Source organism: Mauremys reevesii, linkage group 6 (genome assembly GCF_016161935.1).
Source record: "Mauremys reevesii isolate NIE-2019 linkage group 6, ASM1616193v1, whole genome shotgun sequence".
In the NCBI taxonomy this organism is placed as follows: Eukaryota; Metazoa; Chordata; order Testudines; family Geoemydidae; genus Mauremys; species Mauremys reevesii.
The window spans coordinates 58,012,385-58,040,304 of NC_052628.1; the positions used below are offsets into that span (position 1 = coordinate 58,012,385).

Sequence of the window (27,920 nt, forward strand, 5' to 3'; positions counted from 1 at the left end):
AGCTATGCTCTCTGATACAGTGGTTCTCTAGTACACTTGCCCATATTCTAGGCAGGACTGATTCTATTTTTAAATACCAAAAAGAAGGGATTGACTCTGGGAGTCATTCCCAATTTTAACTTTGCGCCCCTGGCTAAGAGCAGCCAGGGCACTTATGACAGCAGCAAATGGTGCAAAATGACTGGTAGCCATGCTCATCTTTTTACCAATTTATGGATTGGTAGATGGTGCAGTATGGCTGGTAACCATCTCTGCTGTCATGCAAAAGCAAAAGCATGCTGCTGTGTAGCGCTGCTGAATCGCCTCTGTCAGCGGCATCTAGTAGACATACGGTGACAGTCACAAAAGGCAAAACAGGCTCCATGATTGCCATGCTATGGCATCTGCCAGGGCAATCCAGGGAAAAAAGGCGCGAAATGCTTGTCTGCCGTTGCTTTCCCAGAGGAAGGAGTGACTGACGACATTTACCCAGAACCACCCGCGACAATGATTTTTGCCCCATCAGGCACTGGGATCTCAACCCGGAAATTCCAAGGGGCGGGGGAGGCTGCGGGAACTATGGGATAGCTACGGAATAGCTACCCACAGTGCAACACTCCAGAAGTCGATGCTAGCCTCGGACCGTGGACGCACACCACCGATTTAATGTGTTTAGTGTGGCCGCGCGCACTCGATTTTATACAATCTGTTTTACAAAACCGGTTTATGCAAATTCGGAATAGTCCCGTAGTGTAGACGTACCCTTAGTCTGCAGCAAGGGAGATTTAGGTCAGATATTAGGAAAAGTTCTCTAACTATAAAGTATAGCCAAGTACTGGAATAGGTTACCAAGGGAGGATGTGGAATCCCCATCATTGGAGGTTTTTAAGAAAGATTTATTTGACCCTGCCTCAGCATGGGAAAGGGGGAGGGGATAGACAAGATGACCTTTTGAGGTCTCTTCCAGCTATACATCTCTAATTTCTGTGATCTTGGTACTATTTCAAACCAGCTGTAGACTCTGCCTAACAACCATGCATGGAATGGTTTATATTGTCATGGATCTCTATATAATAAGAGCAGACTATTTGAATTTTTAAAATCAAGATACATTCATCACACTTCATACAGAATTCACTTTTCTGTAGCTCCTAAGTTTATGATCTTGTAGACCAAAACTTCAGTGTGTCACTTTTCCAGACTACAGGTTAAGGCAATATTGATAGCTTTACAAATTGAAACACTGTAGGGTCAATCCATGAACACATGTAATATTTAAATAACTTGTAATGGCAGTTACAAACAATGAGAATATTAAGTGTCTAAGAAGGGAAGGAAATAATCAAGGAGCACAGGAAGCAGTGAACTGAGGAAATGGATGTACAGGGTTCTGGGAAAGAATGGAAATCCAGGCAGCATGTGCTAGGGAACAAGGAGAAAAAGGAGAAGAGGTGAATGGGGCTGTGTGAATAGATGATGTGAGGCTGTACTACCAAAAAATTGAGATGTAAGCAGTGTCAGTAGACTAAAAAGTTCTGATCTTGAAGTTGGTCAGAATTACTACCTTCTAATTGTCTATTAGATTAAAAAGTTAGATACAACCATACCTACAAATGGCCCACCAGGTTTTATGACCTTTGTACTGCGGTTGCGAGATTCTTCTTCTGCCTGGGTCATGCGTTCTCTTGTCATCTGATAAGAGTCGTTTGTTGCACATACTGTAATTTTATCCTGTATAAATCCCAGACAATTGAGCTGCGAGACTCCAGAACTATGAAAGTATTGAAAGAAAATAGTTTCAAAAGAATAAGTACTTTATTCTAAACTTAAAACGTATCAATACAGAATAAAAATTAGGGGCATTTATGGCAAATCCTAATGGGCAAAAAGGGTGCATTTTTCAATCCCACAGCTAGCTGTCATCTAACACAGCTTCAAAGGTGTTTTATGGCATCTCTGCATAGACATTATACCACTAACTATACAAGTACAGTTAAATGGTAGAACTCCCCCACCCCACACCCTAAGTGGACACAATGATGCTGGATTAAGACAACCTTGTACTCGTATTAGAGGTTGTAAAACAGTATAACTATTTCAATAAAAAAATGTCACCCCTCTAACCAAAAGAGTTATATGTTATCAAAATGCTACATAAAGCATGCCTTACCCGGTGTCTTAAACATTCAAACGATTTTTCAAATTATGCTAAACTCACTCAACTGAGTTAACATAAGTGAAAATGTGACTTTTTTGTCTGTCGTAACAGGGCCTTAATCATTCATGCAGTTCTAATTAACTCTCTCCAACCCTTTTAAGGAAAACCATCAACCTACCGTAATTCTCAGTGTCAATTTTACCATTACTTGTAGCCTAAGATTTCTCTAACCCGTCAGTTAAACAGTTCTGTTTCTTAACTTGCTTACTTTGTGCACTTGACTGCACACCAGAGAGTCTATTTTCATTGTTTCCAAATTTGTTTGTGTGGGTCTTACGTGTAACAGGGGACAAACATTTGAAAAACAGTGAAGTATGATAATAAAGCCACAAAAACTCAAGGGCAGGTGTAGTACCTTGTAACTTGTGTATTAAAACACTGACTAGATGTTATAGTGTGCACACACTGAACTTTACAACAATGAAGCCTACATACCTGGATTAAAACTGTGCTATACCTGTACATATTTATAGAGACAGTTGTTCCTCAAAGAGTTTTAATATAAAAGTTCCTGTTCTATACTGGGCAGGGAAGACTATTCAAATTCAAACCAATGACTATGTTTTTAAACACTTTGTGACAAGTACAGCATAAATGCCTAGTTAAAAGCATGCTAGTTACAGTGGTATCTGAGTAGCTCTGATCCCACAAAGGACAGTGACTCTAGCTGACCTGCAACATTTTTGAAAGCAACCCCACAATTTTCTGTTTAATGTTCCAAACAGAATGTGTAAGGAACATTCAGCACATCATTTCTCCTCCACTTACCATTTTATTTTTAACTCCCCTAAAGTCATGCCAGCTAGGTCAAGCTCAGTTTTAACATCCCAGAATACATTTAAGATTTCACAGTACAAGAGTGCCTCACTGGAGCAGGGTGCCATTTCTACTATGGACAAAATTAAGTTGTATTTTATAATACTGTGTAACTTCCAAGTTCTTTAGTTTGTTACATCACAAAGAATGCACTAGGATATTGAAAAGCCAAGGTAATATCCCTTCCATTCCATTACTCAAGGCAAATTGCACCCCTTGCTTGACTCCTTGAATGCTGTCTCCAGCCTTCAATTGGGCACAGTATTTTTTTTCAAGTAAGATTCAGTTTATCCTTTGGCATTTTAACAAAGTGTTCATGTTAATGAATTTCTCGAGACTCTTGATAAACATTTTAGTTATGTCTTAAACAAAAATAAGTAGGGCACGTTATCACATACAAAATGCCATTAATGGTTAATAATTTTGGGTGGCCTACTGGGAGTGGGAGAGAGAAGTTAAGGAGACAAGGGACCAGAGAAGAAAAGGGACTGCTGGGTAATTCTGCAGCCTGGGTTGACCATTTGGCAACCCCAAACCACTGCAATTTAAAGTTTAAGCTTCTCAACTCCAGTGATGAAACTTCAGGAAATTTTTATTTTAAAAAAAGTGTTGGTTGCATTTTCCATCATAATTCATAGGATCTTATCAAAACTGAACAAATTAAACATTGTGTGAAATTCCAACAAGAAGTTTCAGTGCTACTGTTCTAAAACCATAAAAGAACTGGTATTTTGACTCTAGTAGTTTCTCCACACAGGTTTAAAAACTTCAGACTTAGCACTGCCTAGACTGAGAGTAGAACTATGTCATCTACGTCCATGTATAAGCATGGATTTTTATTTGCAGTTTTAGCTCAATTTCCTTGATCGGTATGCATAGCTGTTTGCCTGTGATACATGTTCTAACACTGTAAATTAGCCAGGGAGTTGGTCTATAAGACAGGATTCATCTACCGTACCAGAAACACCGTTTTCCTTGGCCCACTTGTAAGTTTCTACTTCAGCATGGTACAGCAGTCTTGCCTGATTAGATGCAAGTGAACAGTATAAGCCTTGTTGCAAACCCAACTGTACAGTGTCAAGGAATTGTTGTGTTGCAACCAGATCCTGGAACAGGGTAGTCATACAATCGTGGATAAGATTTTTGACTAGCGTAGTAGTTCTTAAAATCCTTATCCATCATGGTCAGAGAAACCATGCTAGAATGCTGCCAGGTATAGCCATATTTAAACTGTAGTAGCACAGATCTGATCCAAGCATTGACAATACTGCCTACTTTTCAAATATGGCACTAGTGAAGTGAGAAAGTATTCAGAGGTTAGTTTTTGGAAAGCAAAACAAAAACAGTGATATGTAAAAGCAGGTATTTATAGTTTAAGAGACTATATTATTTTAACTAGAGGTTATATTTTACTGTAGTTTGGAAAAAAAAGTTTTACAACCTTTCACTGTTTCTGTTCTAGACCACACAATGAACGTAGTATTTTCTTTTAGGACAAATTTAAGTATTGCTTACCTTGAGACAGTTTGCTGGACACAATCAAAGCTTCCCTGAGGATTATCTTTGCCAACATTTGACAAGTAGAAGTTAAAGTTATGCACTTCATTTGGGAGATCAGCTTTGGGAATTTTGACAAGCTAAAAGAAATATAAACTGAAGTTTTACATGGGCCCATCAATGTGATTTGTATAGTACTTTTTTTCTTTTTACTTTAAATCCAAGTGCAGTGATAAAGTGTACTTAATATTTGTGATATGACTGCCACTCAAAATTATGAAGCATATAATAAATGAGTTAATGCTGGCACACTTTCCTCTCAAAAATAATCTTATCAGGATACAAGACTATACCTGTAGTTATACAAGTTGAACCCTGCTCAGGTCTACAACAAACAGCCCTAATTCAGCATGGCACTTAAGCACTTGTTTAACTTTAGTCATGTGTAGAGCCCAACTGACTCCAATAGGACTATTAGTGTACTGAAAGTTAAGCGTTGATTAGGTGCATTACTGAATAAGCAAAAGCCTTACTGTTTGGCCAACCAAGCAAACACAGAACAACATAAGTAGAGCCTACAGTACCTTGTTTCCTGGCTTTTAAATTACAGTTAATCTTAGTGGAATTTAGACAGGACTAGATTTCTAGAATAAAAATGAAGGCACAAACCAAGGATGGGAGAAGAGAAAACAAGAATATTAACCAACAATAAGACTGTTAAAAATAGCTTGGTTATATAGATTTGTTTAAACTCTCCTGGACTAAAAGTCTCTCAGACAAATACTTTTATCTATTTTAAATCAAGTTGCTTGTAAAAATACAAAATACACATATCTTTTTGTACAAGAAATCAGAAGTCAGATGATAAAACTTGCTTTCCTGGTTCAATACACTCATCCTAAGCTTTGTGCATAGTACACAACATGTTCTGTATTCTGTAGATTTAAAAAGTATCAGTTTCACATGCTCAATAGAAGAGCAAAACCATGCAATGCATGCTCTAACATGCCGTTCTACAAAAGCAAAAATAAAGCAGATGTTTTTGAGTCCCATATATTTTAAGTTAAACTTATTTTGCAGTTAGACAAACTCTTATTTAAGTCTATGCATCCGAAGAAGTGGGTTGTGGCCCATGAAAGCTTATGCTCAAATAAATTTGTTAGTCTCTAAGGTGCCACAAGTACTCCTGTTCTTATTTAAGAGATTCCTGGGGAATCTATTTGAAGGTTCAACACATTAAATAACCTATTTTGAAGGAAAACGTTTATTTAAAAGCAACATTCACAATGCCCTTTTTGGAATCCTCCTTTTATTTTGCTTATAAAATTGGCCAATAGACATGATTGGTGTTAACTTAAACAACTAGTACAATGTGTGATTTTCTTCCTTGAAATGAAAGCCTAGGAAAAAAGTCACTGCCATTTTTAGTTTGATCACCAATGTTGGACAGAGCGCATCAGCAGCTTGGGACAACTGCTGGCCTTCAGAAAGAAAGACAGGGACTAAACCTGCACACTACTCGGCTATTTAAACTCAAAACATGTGTATTTGTCCCATTCAATAAAACATTATACAGTAAAGAGAAAGGATTTAAGTGAAGTAGTTCAATTAGCAGATACAAATCTTGGATTATGTATCTGAACCTGTTATAACAGTTTATCTTCCCAATTGGTAGATTAATAATAAAACATCAGCCATAAAAAGACCTATTGTAGAGGCCACTTTTGATCCTGTATATCAGATTTATCTTAAGAGTCTGCAAGGTTACTATAGAACACTAAAAATATTACTATGCAGAATTTTTTTCAGCCTACTATTGTTCACTAATGACTATAACTGAAATAAAAATATTTCCTCAAGTTTACTGTGTGTATCTGACAGCATTGTATCGAGTCAGTTTCGTGATTTCCCATTTATATGGTCTTTTTCACATTTTAAAGACTGATTATAAACCCACAAGAATTGGCAGAGTTCAGATGCAGGCATGGTACTTGAAAATATTTAAAAATGCAGCTAATTTTCATGTATGTGTCCCTTGCATGATTGATAATTCTGTATGAAATTCTGTGAGATTTTGACCCACTAAAGAGTAAGCCTCCATGTACTTTGCAGACTGTTTTGCTTTCTCCAAACACTCCATTGATGGGTATTTTCCTTCCATTTAAAATTATATTTCGAGAGTATTTCCCCAATACCAATTAAATAGATCAAAGCAGATGACTGCAGTCACATATGCTTCAAGTTTACTTTGAAAGTGTATACATCTTAATGTTAATTGACAGTCTTAAAAAAATGCCTGGTGGAAGCACCACATTACATAGTAAAAGCATTTACATACTTAATATTCCAAAATAGTTACTGTGGATAGTACAGAAGACAATACTAAGATGACATATCTACCCATTCCTTCTATTACAGTTTGAAGGTTGATGCATTTACTAGAAAGGACAGTTATGTAGGAGTTGTTCATTAGGTTGCGTCTCTCATCTCACTAGCATTACTTCAGTCTCATCCACATTAACTGTCAGCCAGCTTCTCTTCATCCACATGATGATCTTAGCAAGAAAAGCTTGGAAGTAGTATTTTCAGATGTAGAGACTGTACAGAATTGGGTGTTATCCATGTACTGCTCACACTTCAATCCATGTTGTCTACTAGCTCTCCCAACAGCTTCATGTAGCCATTGAAAAAGCTGGGAGAGAGAATAAAGCCTAATGGGACACCATTAGGCAGAGCAGTTGCCCAAGACAACCCTTTGGATTAGCTCAGGAGTCACTTGACTCTGAAATATCAAAGGGGTAGCCGTGTTAGTCTGGATCTGTAAAAGCAGCAAAGAATCCTGTGGCACCTTATAGGCTAACAGACGTTTTGCAGCATGAGTATTCACCCACGAAAGCTCATGCTGCAAAACGTCTGTTAGTCTATAAGGTACCACAGGATTCTTTGCTGCTTTTGACTCTGAAATGTCACTCTGGCTCCTTTTACTCCATCCTTAAACATACAGTTGACTTCCATATCTCTAAGAAGCATTCCCAGCTACCTCTCTTTTGTCATACCGCCAGGCTCTTTAGAGGGTACCACACCTCACCTTCCTCACTTCCAATTCCCTTCTGCCTCTCCTATCCGGGATCTGGTACCCTACATCTTTTTATAACTTCAAAAATCTTCTCTGCCCTTGTACCCTCAGGTAAAACAGAAACTTTACTACACTTTTTTTATTAGTCGTGCTTTCTTTAAATTAAAATTAAATAATCCTCAGAGAACTTCCATGCACAAGTCAAGGACTTCTGGGTAATCAGAATGAAAGTGCAATGTTTCAACTCAAGATAAACTTTTGGACATTTATAATGTTTGTTTTTCCTATTTGATGTACACTTAGCAGAAGGTCAGAGAGCCATAATTTAAGAATTCTTCAGTCAACACTGCTGTTAGCAGGAATAGCTTGCATTTTCTATTCCTGGCTATCAGGAAGCAATTTTTTTTTGGTTTTAAGCTCTATTGAAAGGCTACTGTATATACCCAACTCTGATTAATCTTTTTTACAGTAAAATGCATCCATGTAGATAGTATGCAATGCATTTTAAAAGAATGTTGTCATATTCCTCTCACATCTCATTCCCACAGATTTCCAAATCAGCAAGTACTGTATCTCCATATGCCGGAAAGCATAGATCCAAGGTGGTACAACCAGCAAAATATATTCTCTTTACCTCCTTCTGAAAACAATGAAATCCTTGCCTCAGTACTTCATTAGGCCTACTTTGTCTTTATTAGTTCCCAGTCCCCCAAAAAAGCAATCAAATATTAGAAAGCTCTGCAAAGTCTCTGGATGTATATTGCATACAATCACCAAGGTCTTGTCTAGACTAGGAAAATTAGTAGTATTTATATACAAGTTAGCTAACATGTTTTTAAACACCCTTTTCCCCCTAGTGTAGATATGGGCACAGTGAAATTAACTGTCTACCTCTCTACTACTGTCCTCGCCTCTGCAGTTCATACTTTAACAGGTGGGTCTCTTCAAAGGGAGAGTTATTTAATCTGACACTTTCCCAGCAAATAAATACTAGTCTGGGAGACCAGAGCCTTTATTTTTTCCTCCTGCATCATTTCTTCTCATCCCCATAAACTTATAAGTGGGATATATCTTCCTTCCTATTGTTTTCAATAAACATGTATTCCAAAGCATGGAAAATTTCTTCAGTTACCATGGTGTACAGTGTACAATGTAATGTGCAACTGCTACTCCTCACAGAGCCTCCATCAAAGTGCCAGAGGAGATCTCTCATGACCCTTTGCTCTCCTTGTACAATCTCTAACACTTGGAGCAGGAAATTCAGCCTTTTTGTTTCCAGCTGCTGCCACTGCTGCCCCCTCCAGGCAAGTAACTCTGCTTCTCTTCCACACTGAACCCAAGCCCACTGACAAGAACTGGTCTAAGTGTTTCTCTCAGTTCATCTCCTGTAACTACATTATCAGCTAAACTGTGCCCAACAGCACCAAATGCTGAAAAGCCAGGAAATTTTCCTAGACAATGCATGTAAATACAGAAGCAGCTTAAGCAGGTACTGCTGCACTGGGGTATGAGAGAAGAGGTAAAATTGGGCCTACCCTATTTTGGGACTGAGAACTATATAAGAGAGACAACCATTTTACCCTGAGACCCCATTTAGTGCATCCCCTCCCCTTAGCTATATGGTGTTTTGGAAAGACTACATGGAAGAGCCAACCAGAGACTGAAGCATAGCAGCTGCAGAGGCACCTTCAGCTGGGACCAATGGACACATTTTCTAAAAATTTGACGGGACTTTTTCTGCCCTGTGCCGATTGGCTGTTTGCTTCAACTCCCTCTAACCCTGTCTCAGGCTTGGTCTACATTAGCAACTTATGCTGGTATAACCTATGTTGCTCAGGTAAGTGGAAAATCCACACTCCTGAGCGATGCAGTTATACCAACCTAACTCCCAGTGCAGACAGAGCCTCTTAGGGAGGTGGATTACTAGGTAGTATCTTCACTGACATGCCACAGTAGCTTTTTAAGTGTAGATAAGCCCCCAGCTCTTTACCCTAGCCTCATTCCACACCTCTCCTGCTTTCCTTCCCTTTTTTCACCTGCTCTTTCCCCATTGCTCCAAGTCTCCCTTCCCCTTGTCTTTCTGTTTAGCTAAATCCCTCTTAACGAACACCTAGTTAACCAGTGGAGTAACTGTGGAAGGTAAAAGAATCTTGGGCTGATTAAAGAAAGTGTGTCTAAACATTCAGGGATTACTAGAATCGCAACTATTTTAGACCAAAAATTTTGTATTACTTGGATTAACAGAAGAAGAGTATGCAGAGGTGGCCAGCTCCAGGGTATTAAACATTAATTAGTGCTGAACTTGGATCTTTATAGTTTACCAGATATGAAAAAGGTTGTATTTTTCTGGAGGTAATGGGATCTATATAGGAAGTGAAATGCAATTGTGAACATAAAAATGGAGAAGTCCACACTGAATTAGGTAGCAGTGACAGTAAAGTATTTCTAGCACCACCCACTCCTAAAGCGTGCAATTTGGGCAAGGCGGAGGTGAAAGGAAGGTAAGATTCAGTCTGCATTTGTATGGAGATTCACCACACCAATTAAATGAATCCCCTATTTACTCTCACCTACAGGAAGTGCTGAATTGGAGGAGTGAGTTCCTTGGTTTAAAGAAGCAAATCTATTTTCTCTTCATGACTTAAGTCCTTTTAGAAATAGAGAGGGATGGGAGGGTGGCACACAAGGAGCTTGTGTGGTGGAACGGAGGCCCCTGGTGTATGCCATAAGATCATCCTATAGAAAGTGTGTGATCCCCTAGCACAGTGCTGTGCTGCGAGAGTTAGACTTACCTTGGAAAGGTAGAAGTGTTTTAAAATGTAGACAAAATCGGAGGGCATAGTGGATAATGAGCAGACCCTCCTTTTAGTCATCTTACTGAACAATACCGTAACAAGGAGAATGACGACAATAGTTAGGAGTACTCACTATCACAGGAGATCAAAAGAAGCATAACTTCTTAGAAGTCTAGATCAACAATGGCATAAGAGATGTGGGATTACTGATATTTCTTATTAAGAAATTTTTACTCTGAACCCTAAAGTTATGCATACAGCTAGTCTTTGTAACTTGGGACAGTAATTCAACTTCTTTCCACATGGTCTTTGTTTCATTTGTGCATTGTGGCTGCTTTCTCTGTATGTAAGAATTGCTGTACTAGATCAGACCAGTAGTCCATCTAATCCAGTATCCTGTTTGACAGTGGTCAGTACCAGCTGCTCCAGAGGAAGGTGCAAGAAACCATGCATTAGGCAGTTCGGAAACAACCTGCCTCCAAGGAAAGTTTTCTCCTAATCTCTACCAGTAAGGAGTTGGTCATACTCTGATATATGAATGTTTATATCCCTGACAAAACAGTTGTATATACATGTTAACATTTACTATAGCAACTCTAGAAATTCTTATCCATTTACTGATCAATGCTTTTTCAAATCTTCCTAAACTCTCAGCATCAATGATATTTTATGGAAATCAGATTTACAGGCTAATTTTGTGTTGTGTATGAAAAAGGATTTTTCATTATCAGCTCTGAACTTGCCATCTTTTAATACAATGGACTGTTTAGTATTAGGAGAGTGACTAGAAGTTGCTGCACTTTCTCCAATTACGGTGGGCTCTAGACTCCCTCAGTGCAATCAAGTTCTGCTCTTGAGCTGATATTTTGGTGGGGACTATGGCTGCACAGAAGAGAGAAGTATATCCCCTCAGATTCTAGTGTTAGGGCACCCTTTTGTAAGTAGGAAAGAAAGCAGGTGATATAATCAGTGGGTCTTATTCTTTTTGGTTCCTAGATTAAGGACAGAAGGGACCATTGTGACTCTCATACATAGGACTTCGAACAGGAATTCATTAGAGAACTAGAGCATATCATTTCTAACATCCATCTTGGTTTAAAAATTGCCAGTGATTAAGCACACACCACAGAGCTTGGTAAATTATTGCAATGGTTAATTACCCTCACTGTTAAAAATGTGTATCTTATTTCTAGTCCAAATTTGTCTAGCTTCATCTTCCAGCCATTAGATCTGATTAAACCTCTGTCTGCTAGACAAAGGTTATGTAATGTTTATCATATTCCAGACTGCTCCTAAATTTGTGTGATGTGTCTATAAAGTATGCTGTATTTTACATTTATGTAAAATTAGCTAGTTGTTGTGCTGCCTATTATGGCAAGATATTAGCATGGCAGTCATGCTATGTTATCTCAAAAGTAAACTGTTTTCTAAATGACCATCCTTATAATACCCCACTAATTACTATTACAAGTACTTAGAGGGCACTCATTGCCATGGCATCTAGGTGACTGTATGAACTTTATAATCATCAAGGAAATATATAAGCTTTCTAGCAAGCTGAAAGGTTCCCTTCACTGGCCAGAATGTGGACAAGTCAGTTTATAATTAAACTGGAAGTAATCTGAGGAAAATAATCAGTTACAATGGCTTTCTCCCTTAAATTTGATCCTGCATCCATTTCTCATCCCCAGTTGTGGACAGGACTTCCCCTTTTCCTTTTCTTCAAGGAAAGCACCAATAGCCTCCAACAGTTCCACAAACCTATTTAACACATTGCTGACTGATAACCACCTCACAGTACAGTAGAAAGAGACATGGTTAGGTTGGTCTTCAAGATCCAGCTCTTTGATGAAATTTTTTTCCCCATTTGAGCAGATGAAATTGACAACTGTTAGGACCGTTTTCATAACATTTTCATACTTGAAGTATCTGTCTGAGATATTCACAATGGATGATGCAATTAACAGGGATAAACTCCGGAAATTTGGGATCACTTTTCAAGAGTCCGATAAGGTCTACTTTTCCCCCCGCCATTGAAGGTGCTCCATCCATTACAAAACGGATAAGTTTATCCAGTGGTACATCGACATTTGTCACTGCTTTGTCAAGAGCGTTCTTTATGTCAACACCGTGAGCTGTTTCTTTTAGCGCCACCAAATCCAACATTTTTCCTTTCACAATTACATCCATGGAAACAGTGTACAAATATCGCTAGTTGTGGTTTATCTTGTATATCTGTGGATTGTTCGACAGTTAGGCTGAATGATAGAGAATTCTTTAGATTGTTTTGCATCTTGCTTGCAACATCAGCACTTATCTAGGCGATATGCCTCTTTATAGTGTGGCATGAAATTGGAATTTGCTTTATTAGTCACTGAAGTTTTGTGTTACTTGGATGTAAAATTGCACCCACTTCTGCAATATTCTTAAATTCTTCATCACAATATGGACATTTTGCACGAGTGATATCCAATGACATAACAAAACTAGCTCAGGTCGTTGTGTCAGCTTCCTTACTGAATGCCAAAAACAGGGTCTGTTGACTGTTTAAGGAAAAACAAGCTAGCCGCAAAAAAATTACACCTAATTCTGATTCGGGAGGGTATTTAGATGAAAAAAGTTACTGTGATACATTTCATAGTGACATTTCAAATTGCTCGCTTTGTAGTGAGTGAATGATGCATTGCAGATAAGACAAGGGTTTGCCATCTTTAACAGTGAATGCAAAAATCTTTCTCCCATTCTAGTTTAAAACTTCAGTTTTCTTCTTCATACTTGCACTTCTTACAATTTGAAGAGTTCATTGCCATCCATGAAATTAACATAGGGTTAACACTTCAATCTAAAACTATTCAACTGTGACTTATGAACAGTAAATGCAGTATGTATTCTGGGGAATTAAAGGAGATCGCAAGCACACGAGGACCACACAGCACAACATCTGAATATAGAACGATGCAATTTCCTGATATAAGGTGCACGTGCAAGCTTTTCTTTCTATCTCATTCTCACAGTATCGGGTTCATCAGGGCTTAACTTTTTTTGAAGTATTTCCTGGAGCCCCCCACATCTTCCCCATTCTCCGTTTACTTGATGGGCTGGTAGGGCTAGGGGCTTTAGACCTACAGGAAGAGTGCGCCAGGGCTCAGAGCTTCTGTCCTATGGTGTGTGTGTGTGGGGGGGGGGAAGGCATCAGCGCTCGGGAGGTGCTAAAGCACTGAGCCCCAGCACCCCCATCCCTGCGGGGATAAAACCCTGAGCTCCCCCCCACCCCAGTCTGGTAGGCAGAGAATAGGTGTGGGGAATGAGGGGCTCTGTGAGCTGCACTTTAACTGTAGAAGAGAAGAGAAGCATGTGGCTCACAAGCTGCAGTTTTGTCACACTCTGGTCTAAAGCATTTAGTTTTGGGGGGAGAGGGGTAGATACCTACAGCTAAGACCATTTTTACAACTTCTATTCTGTTATTGTATGAACGGTAATACTAAACTAAAATACTATCCCTTTCGTAAGAGTATCTCCATGCAACATCTTTTTAATGCTTGCTAGAGCAAACATAGGAAACTTCCAGACTCTAAGTCAATAACAAAATACACATTAAGAACTTATTACAAATACATTTATAATGATCACCTGAAGTGCTTTTTTCTTGAGAAGCCCAGGATCTTGTGCAAATTTCTCCCAAAACAAACAGCTGAGGTATTTTAACAGCTGCATTCTTTATTCTGTTTTAGATGTTAGCTCTGGCATCAACCACGCCAATGGAAAGAAAATCCCAAGTATGGAATTCAGTCACAGAACAATTAAGTGACAGATGAGTTCACTTTGAACTACAGTGTTAATATTTGTTAAGAACGTTTACGTCTTCATTACAGATTAGTGATCTTTGGATATTTAATATTTTTTATATTTACTTAAGTGTCAGTTCAACTTCAGAAGTCTAGCAACTGCAAATCAATCAGTGCTTTTGCTGACTTAAAATGGAATTTGACAAAAACAAATGCTGAAGGATACTGAACAACACAGCAAAATCCCTTCTAAAAAAACAAAAAGGTGTAGAGGATTGGGAAGTTTTCAAAAACACTTTGCTGAAAATACATTTTTAAATAACTACCAGAATATCCTTAAAACAAAATTAATGCTTTATTAGTAATGCCTCACAATGTAAGTGTATTCTCATGAACAGAAAATACTAGCACAAATTACATTCATTAAAAAAATAAGGATACCTTGAAGGACTAGAACAGTTATGTAAACATTTTACCTTTCCTCTAAGTGTATTTTACTGTTCTGTTGCATGTGGAAGAGAATGCATTAATGGTGTCATACTAATAAGTACTACATGTATTTAACATGACTCTGGAATTTTAGAAGCATTCAGTACACAGAACACACATTTTTCCTCCAGTGTACTGCAAAGGTCTCTTAAGGGGAAAGGGAAGAGGCCTCCAAAACACTGTCCTTGATTAATAAAACTAAAATATACATTAATGTCTTCTAGCATTAAAAATGTTTAGGCAGTAAAGTAGAAAAATTGTCTTAGAATCAGTCACAGATTACACATGTTAAGATCTTCACCTATATAAAAAATTCAGTATCTGACATACTGTGATAAAAATCCAGATTTTAAGAAGAGCTTGGTGTAAGCTCAAAAGCATGTCTCTTCCACCAACAGAAGTTGGTCCAATAAAGGATACTCCCTCTCTCTCTAATATCCTGGGACCAACATGGCCACAACACTCCATACAGATTTTAAGTGTTAGCGTTAAATGTATCACCAGTTTATCACCTCATAAATCTTCCTACTGCTTCTTTGCAGCAATTAAGAACAATCTCAGTAGTGCATAAGAACAAGTAAACATCTGTCACATTAGCTTCTGCACAAATGGAAACAGACAATGGAATGGGGGCTGAGGGAGAGAATAGGAAATTAAGTTTAGAATTTAAACACTAATAAGTTGTTAACTATATTGGCATGAAGTCCAAAAAAAGGCTCTGAGCCTGTTGTAGAACTACAAATTTATGAAATGTTTTCCATTGTGTCTGTTTTATAAACAGACAGACAATCTATTTCCATAGAGGCTGGTTACTGTCCATCTTAAGAAAATCATCTAAAATGCTTTCACTGCATGATAGTATTTCTGGAAATCATAACCTGTACTCAAGTTTGTCTCCTGCATTAAGTCTCACTCGGTTTCATTTAAATGGACCACTTCATAAGAGAAGAATCCTTTCATAGACCCCATTTCCACTCCCATCCTCAGCTCAACCCTTCACTAGCTGGCTCCAAAAACATTTTATTTTACAGACTTCCAAGAAGAGCTCATATCACTGATAGCTCAGAAACAATAGTTTAAGAACTACCTACACTGTTCTCAAGTGGACTACATTTGTGATTTCTTCTGATTCCACTATTATTCTATTTAAACTGCTGATTTACAATACAAATTAACTCCTCTCCTTCGTGTTTAGGGTTTAAGGGAAAACACATGCCAAATATCTAAATCTATTTAAAGGAAAAAAGTTTACTGAGGAGGTAATCTTTTCTGAACTATTTGTGAGATATACATTAGTTGTTTCTTAATTATGAACACTTCTAGAAGAAAAAAAGGCAGACATGCAAGAAAGAACTAAGCTTTATTTACTGCATTATCTGCCAAGTTAAAATTCAACTAAAACAACAACTTACCCCTTGGAGTCCTTGAAATTGGATTGAGGGTCGAGAAGGAATACAATTCTATAAAAAAAATTAAAGAAAGTGAAAAACTCATTAATCTTATAACAAACTTCACAATTCCAACCCAGAACAGGGTTTGCTATTACAAAATAATATAAACAGACATTTGCAGAGCTGTATACCTTTTAGTAACAAGAGACAAAGATAAGCTAAAAGCTACATTTTTATAAATGTTTTATAATTTGAAGAAATGTAAATACATTTGACCTTGAACTTCAATCCCTAAATGAAAATAGAAGAGTTATCAATAAAATGAAAACCTGAACCTTTAGGTAAGAGAAATACTTGTATATTGTACCAAGTTTGTTTAGTACTCCAAACCTAGTGTATTTCTAAATTTATACAAGTTTGATGAAGATGTAAAAAACTGTTTCCATAATCTGTAAACAGCTATATAAGCCATAATACCATTTAGAAACCAAGCAAAGCTTTAATATGCATTAAATAATTTTTCAAGATTTTCAGCATGGATCCAACTTTTCCCTTAAGTGCTATTTGCTTTGTCAGATGTAACCTAACATTCTTCCATATGTTGAGTTGGTCACTGAACTGCACAGACAAAGGTTACATGGTTTAAAACCAATTTATAGTTCAGGGGTCGGCAACCTATGGCACGCGTGCCAAAGACGGCATGCGAGCCGATTTTTAATGGCATGCTGATGCCTGCCGGGGTCCCACTCAGCCCGCTGCCGAACCCCGGCAGCAGGCTGAGCCGGACCCCGGCAGGCAGCAACGTGCCATTAAAAAGGCTCCCCGACCCAATCCACTCTTCTCCGCCCCCCGCTCTCTCTGGTGGGGGCAGGGGGCAGAAGCAAGCTTGGTCCTGCCGGCTGCTGCTGTACAGCAGGCTCTGCCGGCAGCCAAGCTTCCCTCTCCCCCGCCTTTTCCCCCAGCATGCTGCATCGAGCCCCACCTCCTCTCCCTCCCTGCCACTGATGGCCCTTGCGAGGGAGGGGAAAAGAGCAGCCCCAGCGCCTTCGCTGCTCAGACCTGTAAGGACGCGGGGAAAGGAGGTAGGAGCAGGGTGTATCCCTCTACCACCCTACTGTGAGCCGCTCAGGGCAGGGGGTGGGAGCACCCCCTTGATCCCAGCCCACCCCCCAGCCCTCTGCCCTGACCCCTGCACCCCAGCCCCCTGCATCCCCCTCATGACCCCAGCCCTGATTCCTGACCCTCCACACATACCCAGCCCCCTCACACTCCATGCCCTGTCTCCTGCACCCCCTCACACGCCCCCAGGCCTCTGCCCTGACCCCTGCACCCCAGCTCCCTACATCCACCTCACAACTCCATCCCTGACTCCTGCACCCTCCACACATACCCCGGTCTGGGGTTCTGGCTGCCAGCCCTGCTCAGCCTGCCGCTGATCTGGGGTTCTGGCTGCCGGCCCTTGCCAGCTGGGGTCCCAGCCGTCGGCTCCGCTCAGCCTGCTGCCAACCTGGGGTTCCGGATGCAGGCCCCGCTCAGCCCGCTGCCGGCCTAGGTAAACAGAACCCCAGGCCAGGAGCGGGCTGAGCAGGCCGGCGGCTTAAGATCAGCATTTTAATTTATTTTTAAATGAAGCTTCTTAAACATTTTGAAAACCTTGTTTACATTACCTACACAGTAGTTTAGTTATATTCTATACAGACTTATAGAGAGAAACCTAAAAAACGTTAAAATGTATTACCAGCACGTAAATCCTTAGATTAAAGTGAATAAATGAAGACTCGGCACACCACTTCTGAAAGGTTGCCGACAGCTGTTATAGTTACATTGAATTATCCTTCAAATTATATTAATTTTAGTCAAAGTACAACTGCAACTGAGGATCTCCTAAGATTACATATATTTAGGGCCCTACCAAATTCATGGTCCATTTCAGTCAATTTCAGGGTCATAGGAATTTAAAAATAGTGAATTTCATGATTTCAGCTATTTAAATCTGAAATGTCACAGTGTTGTAATTGTAGGAGTCCAAAAAGGAGTGGGGGAGGGGGAGAGGTTGCAAGGTAATTGTAGAGAGGGCTGTGGTACTGTTACCCTTACTTCTGTGCTGCTGCTGGTGGCAGCGCTGCCTTCAGAGCTGGGCAACTAGAGAGCAGCAGCAGCTGGCTGGGAGCCCAGCTCTGAAGGCAGAGCCGCCGCCAGCAGCAGCGCAGAAGTAAGGATTGCATGATACGGTATTGCCACTCTTACTTCTGTGCTGCTGCCTGCAGAGCTGGGCCTTCAGTAAGCAGCTGCCACTCTCCAGCCGCCCAGCTCTGAAGGCAGTGCAGAAGTAAGGGTGGCAATACCGCAACCCCCCTGTAACTCCCTTTTGGGGCAAGACTCCCAATTTGAGAAATGCTGGTCTCCCCCATAAATCTGCATAGTATAGGGTAAAAGCACACAAAAGACCAGATTTCACAGGGGGAGACCAGATTTTATGGCCCGTAATGCATTTTTCATGGCAGTGAATTTGGTAGGGCCCTACATAAATTATTAAATGATCTAAAAGGGTTAACTGAACTCAGCAACACCACCCAGAATAAGAAAAATGAGGGTTTTTTAAAAAAATGCCTGTCACTCCCTGCTGGATATTTAGCTAATATACAGTAAGAAGCTAAATGCAAATCATGCTCAACAATTTAGTACTGAGGGGACTGAACTGACTGGGACTATATGACTGTAGAAACATGCTGTTCTTGCATGTCAAAACCCAAAGAGAAGCAGGTTACCCAACATAAAAGGAAGGAGAGTCTTTCATCATTCTTTTAATTGACACTTACTGAAGTTTACAACAATGTGTTAGGAACACATTACTTAAAACCATAAACAAATAATTCCAAAAAAAGGACTGAACACAGAAAGTCCGTATCAGGATTTGTCCTGAAAGAGTAGTTAGAGACAACTTAGATAGCATTTTGTGAGACCAGGAATGGGGCCGTGAAGCGTCTGTTAATTTGTAAAACTAGAGTTCTTCTTTGAAGTTTCTCTCCATGACTTTTTAGTTCCAATAATTAAGTGAAAGTTAAAAGTAACAGCCAAAAATAACTCATTTTAAAAACTCTGTTAAGGCCCATTCAAGTGTTCCATAAGTTTACATTTACATATTGCATCATAAAAAGTCGATAGTTTCTTGGTTTCCTTAGATCAGAATATAACAAACTTAAAAAATTGAGAGGAGGTGCTTTGAATATAGTTGGGCAGCAGCAAAATTTCACAGAAAGACAACTAAGGCAATATAATTTTGTCTTATAATAGCTCTGGATGCCTGCTAAAGAATAAAGAGGCGTGTGTTATGGTAATACGTGTAATCATTAACTCTGATTCAGAACATTTTAAATATTTTAAAAAGATGCTCAATGGCACCCTGTTTTAACTGCCTACACAAAATGGTTCATTTTAATCAGAAAAAGCTATAATAGAGAACCTAAAAAACTTTAGGCATCGTAACACTACATGAATGGAAACTCTAGGATTGATCCAAATACAATAAACTAGAGGTAAATAAGCTCTTCACTGTAGAAATACTACAAAGGTAGCCAGTCTTTCACACACAAAGTGGCAAAAAATACACTCAAATCTGTGTTGAGAAGTCCCATGTAATTTTTAAAGTTACTGAAATTTAAGTTTTAATTTTAAATTAGACAATGTTAAAGTGTAGCTTTTGTGCTAAAAAATGCAGTAAGGCATGCCAACTAATGCTCAACATTCTACATAATAAGGCCAACACCAAAAAATCAAAAAGCTTGAATCAGATCCCTGCAAATCATGAGTTTTTTAAAAATAAAAATCATATTTCCTGGTCTGATTCAACTTCCTTCCCCCTCTTCCCCCTCCAAGGAGATATTATCAGATTGAAAATTGCATACATTTTCCATCTAAAGTTATCAGATTGTGGGATTACATTTATTTCTTCCAAACAATACATAATATAATACAGTCAGTAAATATTTATAGGTAGAGCTGGTAGCATTGCCTGTAGTTATGGCTATTCAACACTTTCTATAAGGCCTTGTTTCTAGTTGCTTACAAATTTGCCGAACTTTAGCCATTCGGCTGAAATATTCCATGCCAGGTATGTTTCAGACAGAATTTGGGAAATATCAGGCAAAATATTTCAGATGTTTCCAAGTAGAGGGGTAGGGTAACAAAAGATTCTTTACCCATATTAAAAAAAAACCCAACACCTCTTTTAACCATTTCACTGGAAACCTCTAGGGCTCCATGTCTTGTAGTAGGAATTTGAAATTTGGTAGGAGGGGTCACCCTGGTGTCAGGTATGTACTGTTTGCTATCATTGACAATCTGTCCAAATTTGGCCAAGTTACAGGTCTCTGAAAACTGCAGTTCACATATGCTCAGTAGAAGTTTGTTAGAGGCTGGTAACTAAATTTTCTGAAGATTCCATCCACAAGGATCATACCGCATCCCTACACAGCTCCAATATATTGGCCAGACCACTCATCTGTCATCACTACAAAACAACTGAGACATGCTCCAACCCAGACTGCAAGGGACTGAGCACAACTTCTCCTGAAATTGTTCCTCGTGTTGCCTCAGTGGCTGCTAGCCATAAGAACTGAGACACAACTTTCTCCTCCATGCTTCCTGACTCAAGTTGGGGGTGGGGGTGGGGGGGAAGGAGAGGGGAAAGAGGCTGAGAAGTGCAGAGAATGAGGGGTGACAGACAGGAGTTGGTGGAAGGGAAGGGCAGAATAGAAACAGAGGAATAGAGAGAGAGTGGGGTTTGGGGTGATAGGATAGGAGCAGAGGAAAAGACTGGATAGTAGTGGCTGCGGGAGGGAAGATGAGAGCTTCCACAAGCACAGGGCTAAAGACTGTGGGAAGGCAGGAGCTCTTCATATTATTGTGAGAGTTCCTGCAGCAGGACTAACAATCATATACTCTGAATTTGTGAATGCTAGCAACACTGCTACAGCCAAAGCATTGAAAAAAAAAACCTTCATGTTGATGGAACTTATGCTGCTCCTAATAGCAGTGTGTTCCCTATTCCCCAACAAAATGAAACAGTCCACCATTTGCAGTTTAAACTAACTTCTCAGACACAGTATTTCTTTTTGAAATAGTAAATTTAGTAAAGTAATCAAATTAAGGGTATGTCTTCACAACACAGTTAACCCTAGTGATTGGCACTGGTATCTGAACATCTAGGTTTGCTGTGCGGTCGCTTTGGCGAGGCTAAACCCTATGTTTTACCATGGCCTTACTTTTCTGCACTCACCTGTGACTCTGAGGGCATATCCCACGGTTCTTTGTGATGACACTATAGGGCTCTTTCTCCAAGTTAATTGTGGAAAAATGTGTCTGTCTTTTGGGAGGAATTATGGGAAGGGCATTGGAGGAATATCAGCAGTGATACTGTCTGCATCCTAACTTCAAAGTCGGCAAATTCCATCTTGAGTTAGACTAGAGCTCATGTTCTATTTATACCCCAGCCACAAACTAGCCTGAGCTTAATGCACCTCCAAACCTGTTAGAAGTTTGTGTGTGTGGATTGTATAGGGGACTGGGCTAAAACCCAGGTAAAAGTCTGGATTAACTGTGCAATGAAGACATACCCTTAGTCTGATAGACCTGACGTTTCACTGTGGAAGCAAAGAAAGAGCTACCAAGGGTAAACAATTAAAATTTACCAGTTTCCTAATTCAGAAGACAATTTAGTTGGTTCACCTAACTTTTTTGACCACTTTGAAACAAGCAACAAGAAAAAAAAATTGAATGAAACCAAGAGAAAATCTGAATGAAGCTAATAGAAATTCTGCTCATACCATGTTCCAGTTTTGCTTAGCCGTATTTCCATCCTTGTAGCTAAACATATGCACCAAGCAATGTTTTGCTGACATAAAAGTTAATTTTAAGACTTCATTCAGAACTATGTGAAGCTTCCAAGGTCAAGGATCTTGCCTCCACACCGAGTTAAACAGTATCAAAGGAACTTGGGAAGTTTGTTGTCAAGTGATATGGGGCTAGGTGTCTTGTGAACACTTGAGATACTCCAAGCCACCTTATTTAAACAACCCTCAAAAACCATGACCAGAATGTAATTGATGCAAAGATGTCTGAGACTTTGTCTTTACTAGGAAGAAGTGTATTCTTAATTCCAGTTAAAATCCTAGTGAAGATAAGGCAATTTGTACTTTTCACATAAGTTACAGATCAAATTAAAGACTCTGGGGAAGCCTAGTCATTAACTCAACCTACTTGTGTGTGTTAAAATTAGACTGTTTTGTCTTTGGCCATAGCTTCACTGCAAAAGAACAGGTCCTTTTACAACAGGATAGCTAACTGAAATTAGCTATCTTGCTATAAAATCCTCAGAGACTAGATACAGGTAGTTCTTACATTCATATAGCTAGTCAAGATCAACCTCAAATTGGTGGCATTCTGTTGAAATTTCCCATTCACAGAAGCCTGCGGAACTCAAAACATGGCCTATTTTAATGTGTTCTTCAGGTGCACTTTTGAATGAATATATCGAGTCAGCATATATTTATGGGTCCATATCAAGTATTCAACAATTCAAACAATCCACTGTACTCTGAACAGTTTACATGTAATTGGTCCTACGTAGTAAAAGTTCCTAATGTTGGTCTGTAGTAATGTTCCTTGCAAACTGCATGGCCATGTGACAATCTTTTCCAGTGCTGCTTACGCCTGGGTGGCCCTGGCAGGAACGTGGTGTGGCCCTTTAAGAACCTGCTTCTCGCCCTCCCTCTCCTCCACAGGGTGCATGAGGCTCCTCTCCTCTGCAGTGAGGAGGCAGAGTGAAAGCACTTCAGGAGGACAGAGGTCTCACAGGGTACGTCTACACTACGGGACTATTCCGAATTTGCATAAACCGGTTTTGTAAAACAGATTGTATAAAATCGAGTGCGCGCGGCCACACTAAACACATTAAATCGGTGGTGTGCGTCCACGGTCCCAGGCTAGCATCGACTTCTGGAGCGTTGCACTGTGGGTAGCTATTCCGTAGCTATCCCATAGTTCCCGCAGCCTCCCCCGCCCCTTGGAATTTCCGGGTTGAGATCCCAGTGCCTGATGGGGCAATAATCATTGTCGCGGGTGGTTCTGGGTAAATGTCGTCAGTCACTCCTTCCTCTGGGAAAGCAACGGCAGACAAGCATTTCGCGCCTTTTTTCCCTGGATTGCCCTGGCAGATGCCATAGCATGGCAATCATGGAGCCTGTTTTGCCTTTTGTGACTGTAACTGTATGTGTACTAGATGCCGCTGACAGAGGCGATTCAGCAGCGCTACACAGCAGCATGCTTTTGCTTTTGCATGACAGCAGAGATGGTTATCAGCCATACTGTACCATCTACCAATCCATAAATTGGTAATAAGATGATTGTGGCTACCAGTCCTTTTGCACTGTTCCATTTGCTGCTGTCATAAGTGCCCCTGGCTGCTCTTAGCCAGGGGCACAAAAGCCAAAATTGGGAATGACTCCCTGAGTCAATCCCTCCTTTTTGGTATCTAAAAATAGAATCAGTCCTGCCTAGAATATGGGCAAGTGTACTAGAGAACCACTGTATCAGAGAACCAGAGAGCACAGCTGCTCTGTGTCAGATCCTGCAGAAATTATGAGCTGTATTCTATTCACATTGGGTGCTCCTGCAACAACCCCACCTGTTGATTCCGTTCTTCCCTCAGCCTTCCTGGGCTACCGTAGCATTGTCCCCCCACTTGTGTGATGAAGTAATAAAGAATGCAGGAATAAGACACAGTGACTTGTTAGTGAGATATGAGTGGAAGGCAGCCTCCAGCTGCTATGATAGTCCAGACAGGACAGTAAGGAGTGTGTAGGAGAGAAGCCCAGCATCCCTCTGCTAGTTCACGGGCACTTGAATCTTCTCTTTACACATGAAGGGTGGGGGCTGATGGAGCTCAGCCCCCTGTTGCTATGACGACGATGGTTATCAGCCATACTGCACCATCTACCAGGAAAAATTAGGACCAGGCGCCCTTGATCGACCTAACAGATGCTGGTCATCATGGTTACCAGTCCTTTTGCACTGCCCCATGTGCCAATAGGCTGATGACGAGGACAGATACCAGTCGTATTGTACCATCAGCCAGCCATAGCGTGGGGGAAGCAAGGATGTTGGTGTTGAGTGTTGCACCATCGCGTCTATCTGCAACATTCAGTAAAGATAGGGTGACATGTAAAAGAGTCAAGACAGGATTGTTTTCCCTTTCACTTCTGGGGGTGGGTGGGGGGGTGCGTAAATTGCCGAGCTATGCCCTGACCCACCGCGGACACTATTTTTGACCCTAGTAGCATTTGGAGCTCAGCCAAGAATGCAAATGCTTTTCAGAGACTACAGGAACTGTAGGATAGCTTGAGTCCTCCAGTCCATGAGCGTCCATTTGATTCTTTGGCTTTCCGTTACGCTTGTCACGCAGCAGTGCGCTGAGTCCCTGCTATGGCATCTGTCTGGAGATATTTAAAAAATGATTTTGAATTTCGTCTTCTGTAACGGAGCGCTGATAGAACAGATTTGCCTGCCCTTACAGCGATCACGTCCGCATCGTCCATGCGGGAGCTCTTTCTTTATTTTGATTTTTAACTGCATCACCACCCGTGCTGATCAGAGCTCCACGCTGGGCAAACAGGAAATATTCAAAAGTTTGCGGGGCTTTTCCTGTCTACCTGGCCACTGCATCCGAGTTCAGATTGCTGTCCAGAGCGGTCAGTGGTGCACTGTGGGATACCGCCCGGAGGCCAATACCGTCGATCTGCGGCCACACTAACCCCAATCCGATATGGTAATACTGATATTAGCCCTACTCCTCTCGTTAGGGAGGAGTACAGAAACCGGTTTAAAGAGCCCTTTATACCGATATAAAGGGCCTCTTAGTGTGGACGGTTGTGGCGTTAAATCGGTTTTACGCTCCTAAAACCGGTTTAAACGCATAGTGTAGACCAGGCTACAGACATGCTTGCACAGCTGGGAGAAGGCAGCAGCTCTGGGATGCCCCATGCACAGAAGTTTAAGGGAGAGGGATGCCTGGGCTCTCTGCTGCCAATCCATGTCAGCAGTGGCTCTGGTCTGAATGGGCCAAATCCTGCACCCCACCCCCTTGCCCAGCAGTTGATTTCCAGGGTTGTGGCAGTTGCTGCTGCCACAGAGAGGCAGTGGAGAACCTGGCCGGAGGGTGTGCATGTCTGACACCCCCCCCCCCCAAACTGACTCCTGGCCAAATTTCTAAGGCTGCAAATGGCAGGGACAGAGACTAGTGTGTTATACTAGAGAGGAGTCACCCTGGGGCAACCCCCCCCCCCCATCTTCCCCCCCTCCACACCATCTCTCTCTCTCTCTCACACACACACACCCCTACCTTGTGTTTGGGAGGGGTGACAAATACAAGCTAACACTTGCCCAGGGACAAAAATGTAGTGCTCAGTGGAGTTAATAGCCTGCTCAGTACAAAGAAAATTTAGAAGAAACAATCCATAGTTTCATTTTCTGGAGTAAAATTTAGTTTAATATTCTAAGTAAAAAGTTATGTATAAAGGTTCCTTACAAAGCATTGAGTCAGATACTAATGTAGTGACTGTGTAGGTTAACGCAATAGCCATATGCTCTTAGACGAGCTCACAGATTTTGAAATATAAGCCAGTTTTCAATTCAGCAAAGGAATGCTGGCTGAGACACTAGGTTATCTATTTCAACTGAGAAAATGCCACATAAGAACTTCAAGTTTCTAATCGCAGAGCAACCCATAACATGTTATCTAAATAAAAGGACAGAACCATTCAGAATGCAAGCTTTCTTCCCTCAATCCCAACCTTCGAAAGAGTTCTGCACTGCAGTAATTTACCCGGCGTTAATCTCAAATTCTGATATGACACCAGGACTTTCTGATCATGAAGGACCCAAAGTTCAAATCTTAAATTAGTGGACTTGCAGCTGCTAAGTGGAAGCCTAAGTAGGGTTCAGGCTTTATTGCTTTGCAGCACCCTTGCCAAGTAAAATGATCCAGTAGTTTGTGTGGTCAAACAAAGAAGCAATACATTCTTTGCACTAAACGTAAGTGACCAATAGCAACAAGACAGACAGAAAGATCACCAAGGAAAATAAAATACTGAGGTATCAAGTGCAGTCTGAGTATAACTCAGACTGCTTGTGACCACAGGGAGAACCCCTCTGGCAGGATTGTTCATGCCTATACTGCTATGAGGGACTTTATTCAGAGCATCACCACCTTAATGTAAAAGTTAAATCAAATGGCAATACAATGCAGCTTTTGTCTTTCAAACATTGCTGCAGTCACATTTTACCCCAGGGGAAAAAAAAGTAGTTTCCAGCTAAACATACATTTGAGGTAAAGAATGAATACAAGCCTGTGTAGCAGAATATCACAAAACAACTGTAGTGGAACTGCTCCACTCAATTACCCAATGTCTAGTTTTGTGAGGAAAACAAAACCACCAAACTTGTTCTCATCTAGGTTTACTGTTTAGTTTATTAAGAGATCCTTTGGGCAGAGACCTTGTCTGTTCACATGCCCCATGCACAGGTATCTCCCACCCCCTGAATAAGGTTAATTATGTACCACCAGTTTTCTACCAAGTTGGCTCAACAGATAGAACAAAAGCACATTGGAGATTTTGATACATAATGATATCTTCTGTACTGACAGGTCTTTAAAAAGAAGATGGTCAAACTGGAGAAGACTAAAGAGCAGAAAGCCAGTTGAAGGTAGCTGAGGAAGCATGGACTACATCAATCAAACCAACCTATAGGAATTTTGGTCCATGTTCCTGCCAACTAGGATTACTCCTTAGTGTACATTTTCAAGTGATTTGTCCAATCAAGTGAAATCAAAAGCCTCACGTGGGCAAAAACACTGCCTAGAATTTTTTTTTTAAATGATTAGCTGCTTGAGTTCCGTAAACTCAAAGTGTAAATAATATAAGATTATATACTGGACTCGTGTTATTAGCTACACTGCCTCTGCAACTGAGAAACTTGAATGACTACTTAGTTTTTGAGTAAAAAAAAAATCTAAGGTAGTATATTTTTGGAATCCATGTTCTCAACTCTATTCTCTCATTGGTCAGGACCAGTAGCAATTGCCATTGTCATTCGATAACTACATTTCAGATTTTGAAAATGGAAGGATTTTTCCATTAAAAGGCACCCAGAATAATCTGCAGCATTCACTCTATTTTTGCATGGGAAAGCAAACTAGTATTCCATTCAGCTCTACCTTTGAATGGTGTCAAGTATCAGAGGGGTAGCCGTGTTAGTCTGGATCTGTCAGGCGTTCTGCAGGGTGAATACCCACTTCTTCAGATGCAAGATGCACTTCTTCTTGCATCTGAAGAAGTGGGTATTCACCCACGAAAGCTCATGCTGCAGAACGTCTGTTAGTCTATAAGGTGCCACAGGATTCTTTGTTGCTTTTACCTTTGAATGGAATACTAGTGTGAACAGGGCTCAGCCATTTTCACTATTACGTTGCCTAACCCCCCACACAGCAGTAAGAATGCTAGCAGTTACCTGAGCCTGTGTACACTAGTGCTCCCACCATTGCTACCAAACACGGTAGTATAACAGTGCAAGATTTTATCCAGGAAGTGTGTATATACTTGGCCCTATAAAAATGTTAAAAAGGGCACTCCATATGCTCTAGGACAGTGTTTCCCAAACTTGGGACGCCGCTTGTTTAGGGAAAGCCCCTGGCGGGCCAGGCTGGTTTGTTTACCTGCCGCATCCACAGATTCGGCTGATCGCTGCTCCTACTGGCCGCGGTTCACTGCTCCAGGCCAATGGGAGCTGTTGGAAGCGGCGGCCAGTACGTCCCTCGGC

General features: G+C 40.6%; 1 protein-coding gene and 1 long non-coding RNA gene across 3 annotated transcripts in view; one reads left to right on the top strand and one right to left on the bottom strand.

Moving 5' to 3' along the window:
• The window catches only part of ELL2 (elongation factor for RNA polymerase II 2), a 68,700-nt gene that overhangs the window by 36,093 nt on the left and 4,687 nt on the right, over positions 1-27,920 (bottom strand). Inside the window, exons 2-4 of one of the 2 annotated variants that reach the window (XM_039544107.1) lie at positions 16,068-16,115; positions 4,529-4,650; positions 1,587-1,750 (exon numbers count right to left, since the gene is read on the bottom strand). In XM_039544107.1, the coding sequence (XP_039400041.1) occupies positions 1,587-1,750; positions 4,529-4,650; positions 16,068-16,115 (334 nt within the window). Of the gene's footprint in view, positions 1-1,586; positions 1,751-2,965; positions 3,082-4,528; positions 4,651-16,067; positions 16,116-27,920 lie in introns of those variants that run through there. The other variant, XM_039544108.1, reaches the window with a different exon arrangement.
• LOC120407865 lies at positions 3,210-27,053 on the top strand. The gene is made up of 3 exons (XR_005600289.1): positions 3,210-3,288; positions 22,829-22,902; positions 26,749-27,053. It is a non-coding gene; the product is annotated as an uncharacterized LOC120407865 (long non-coding RNA).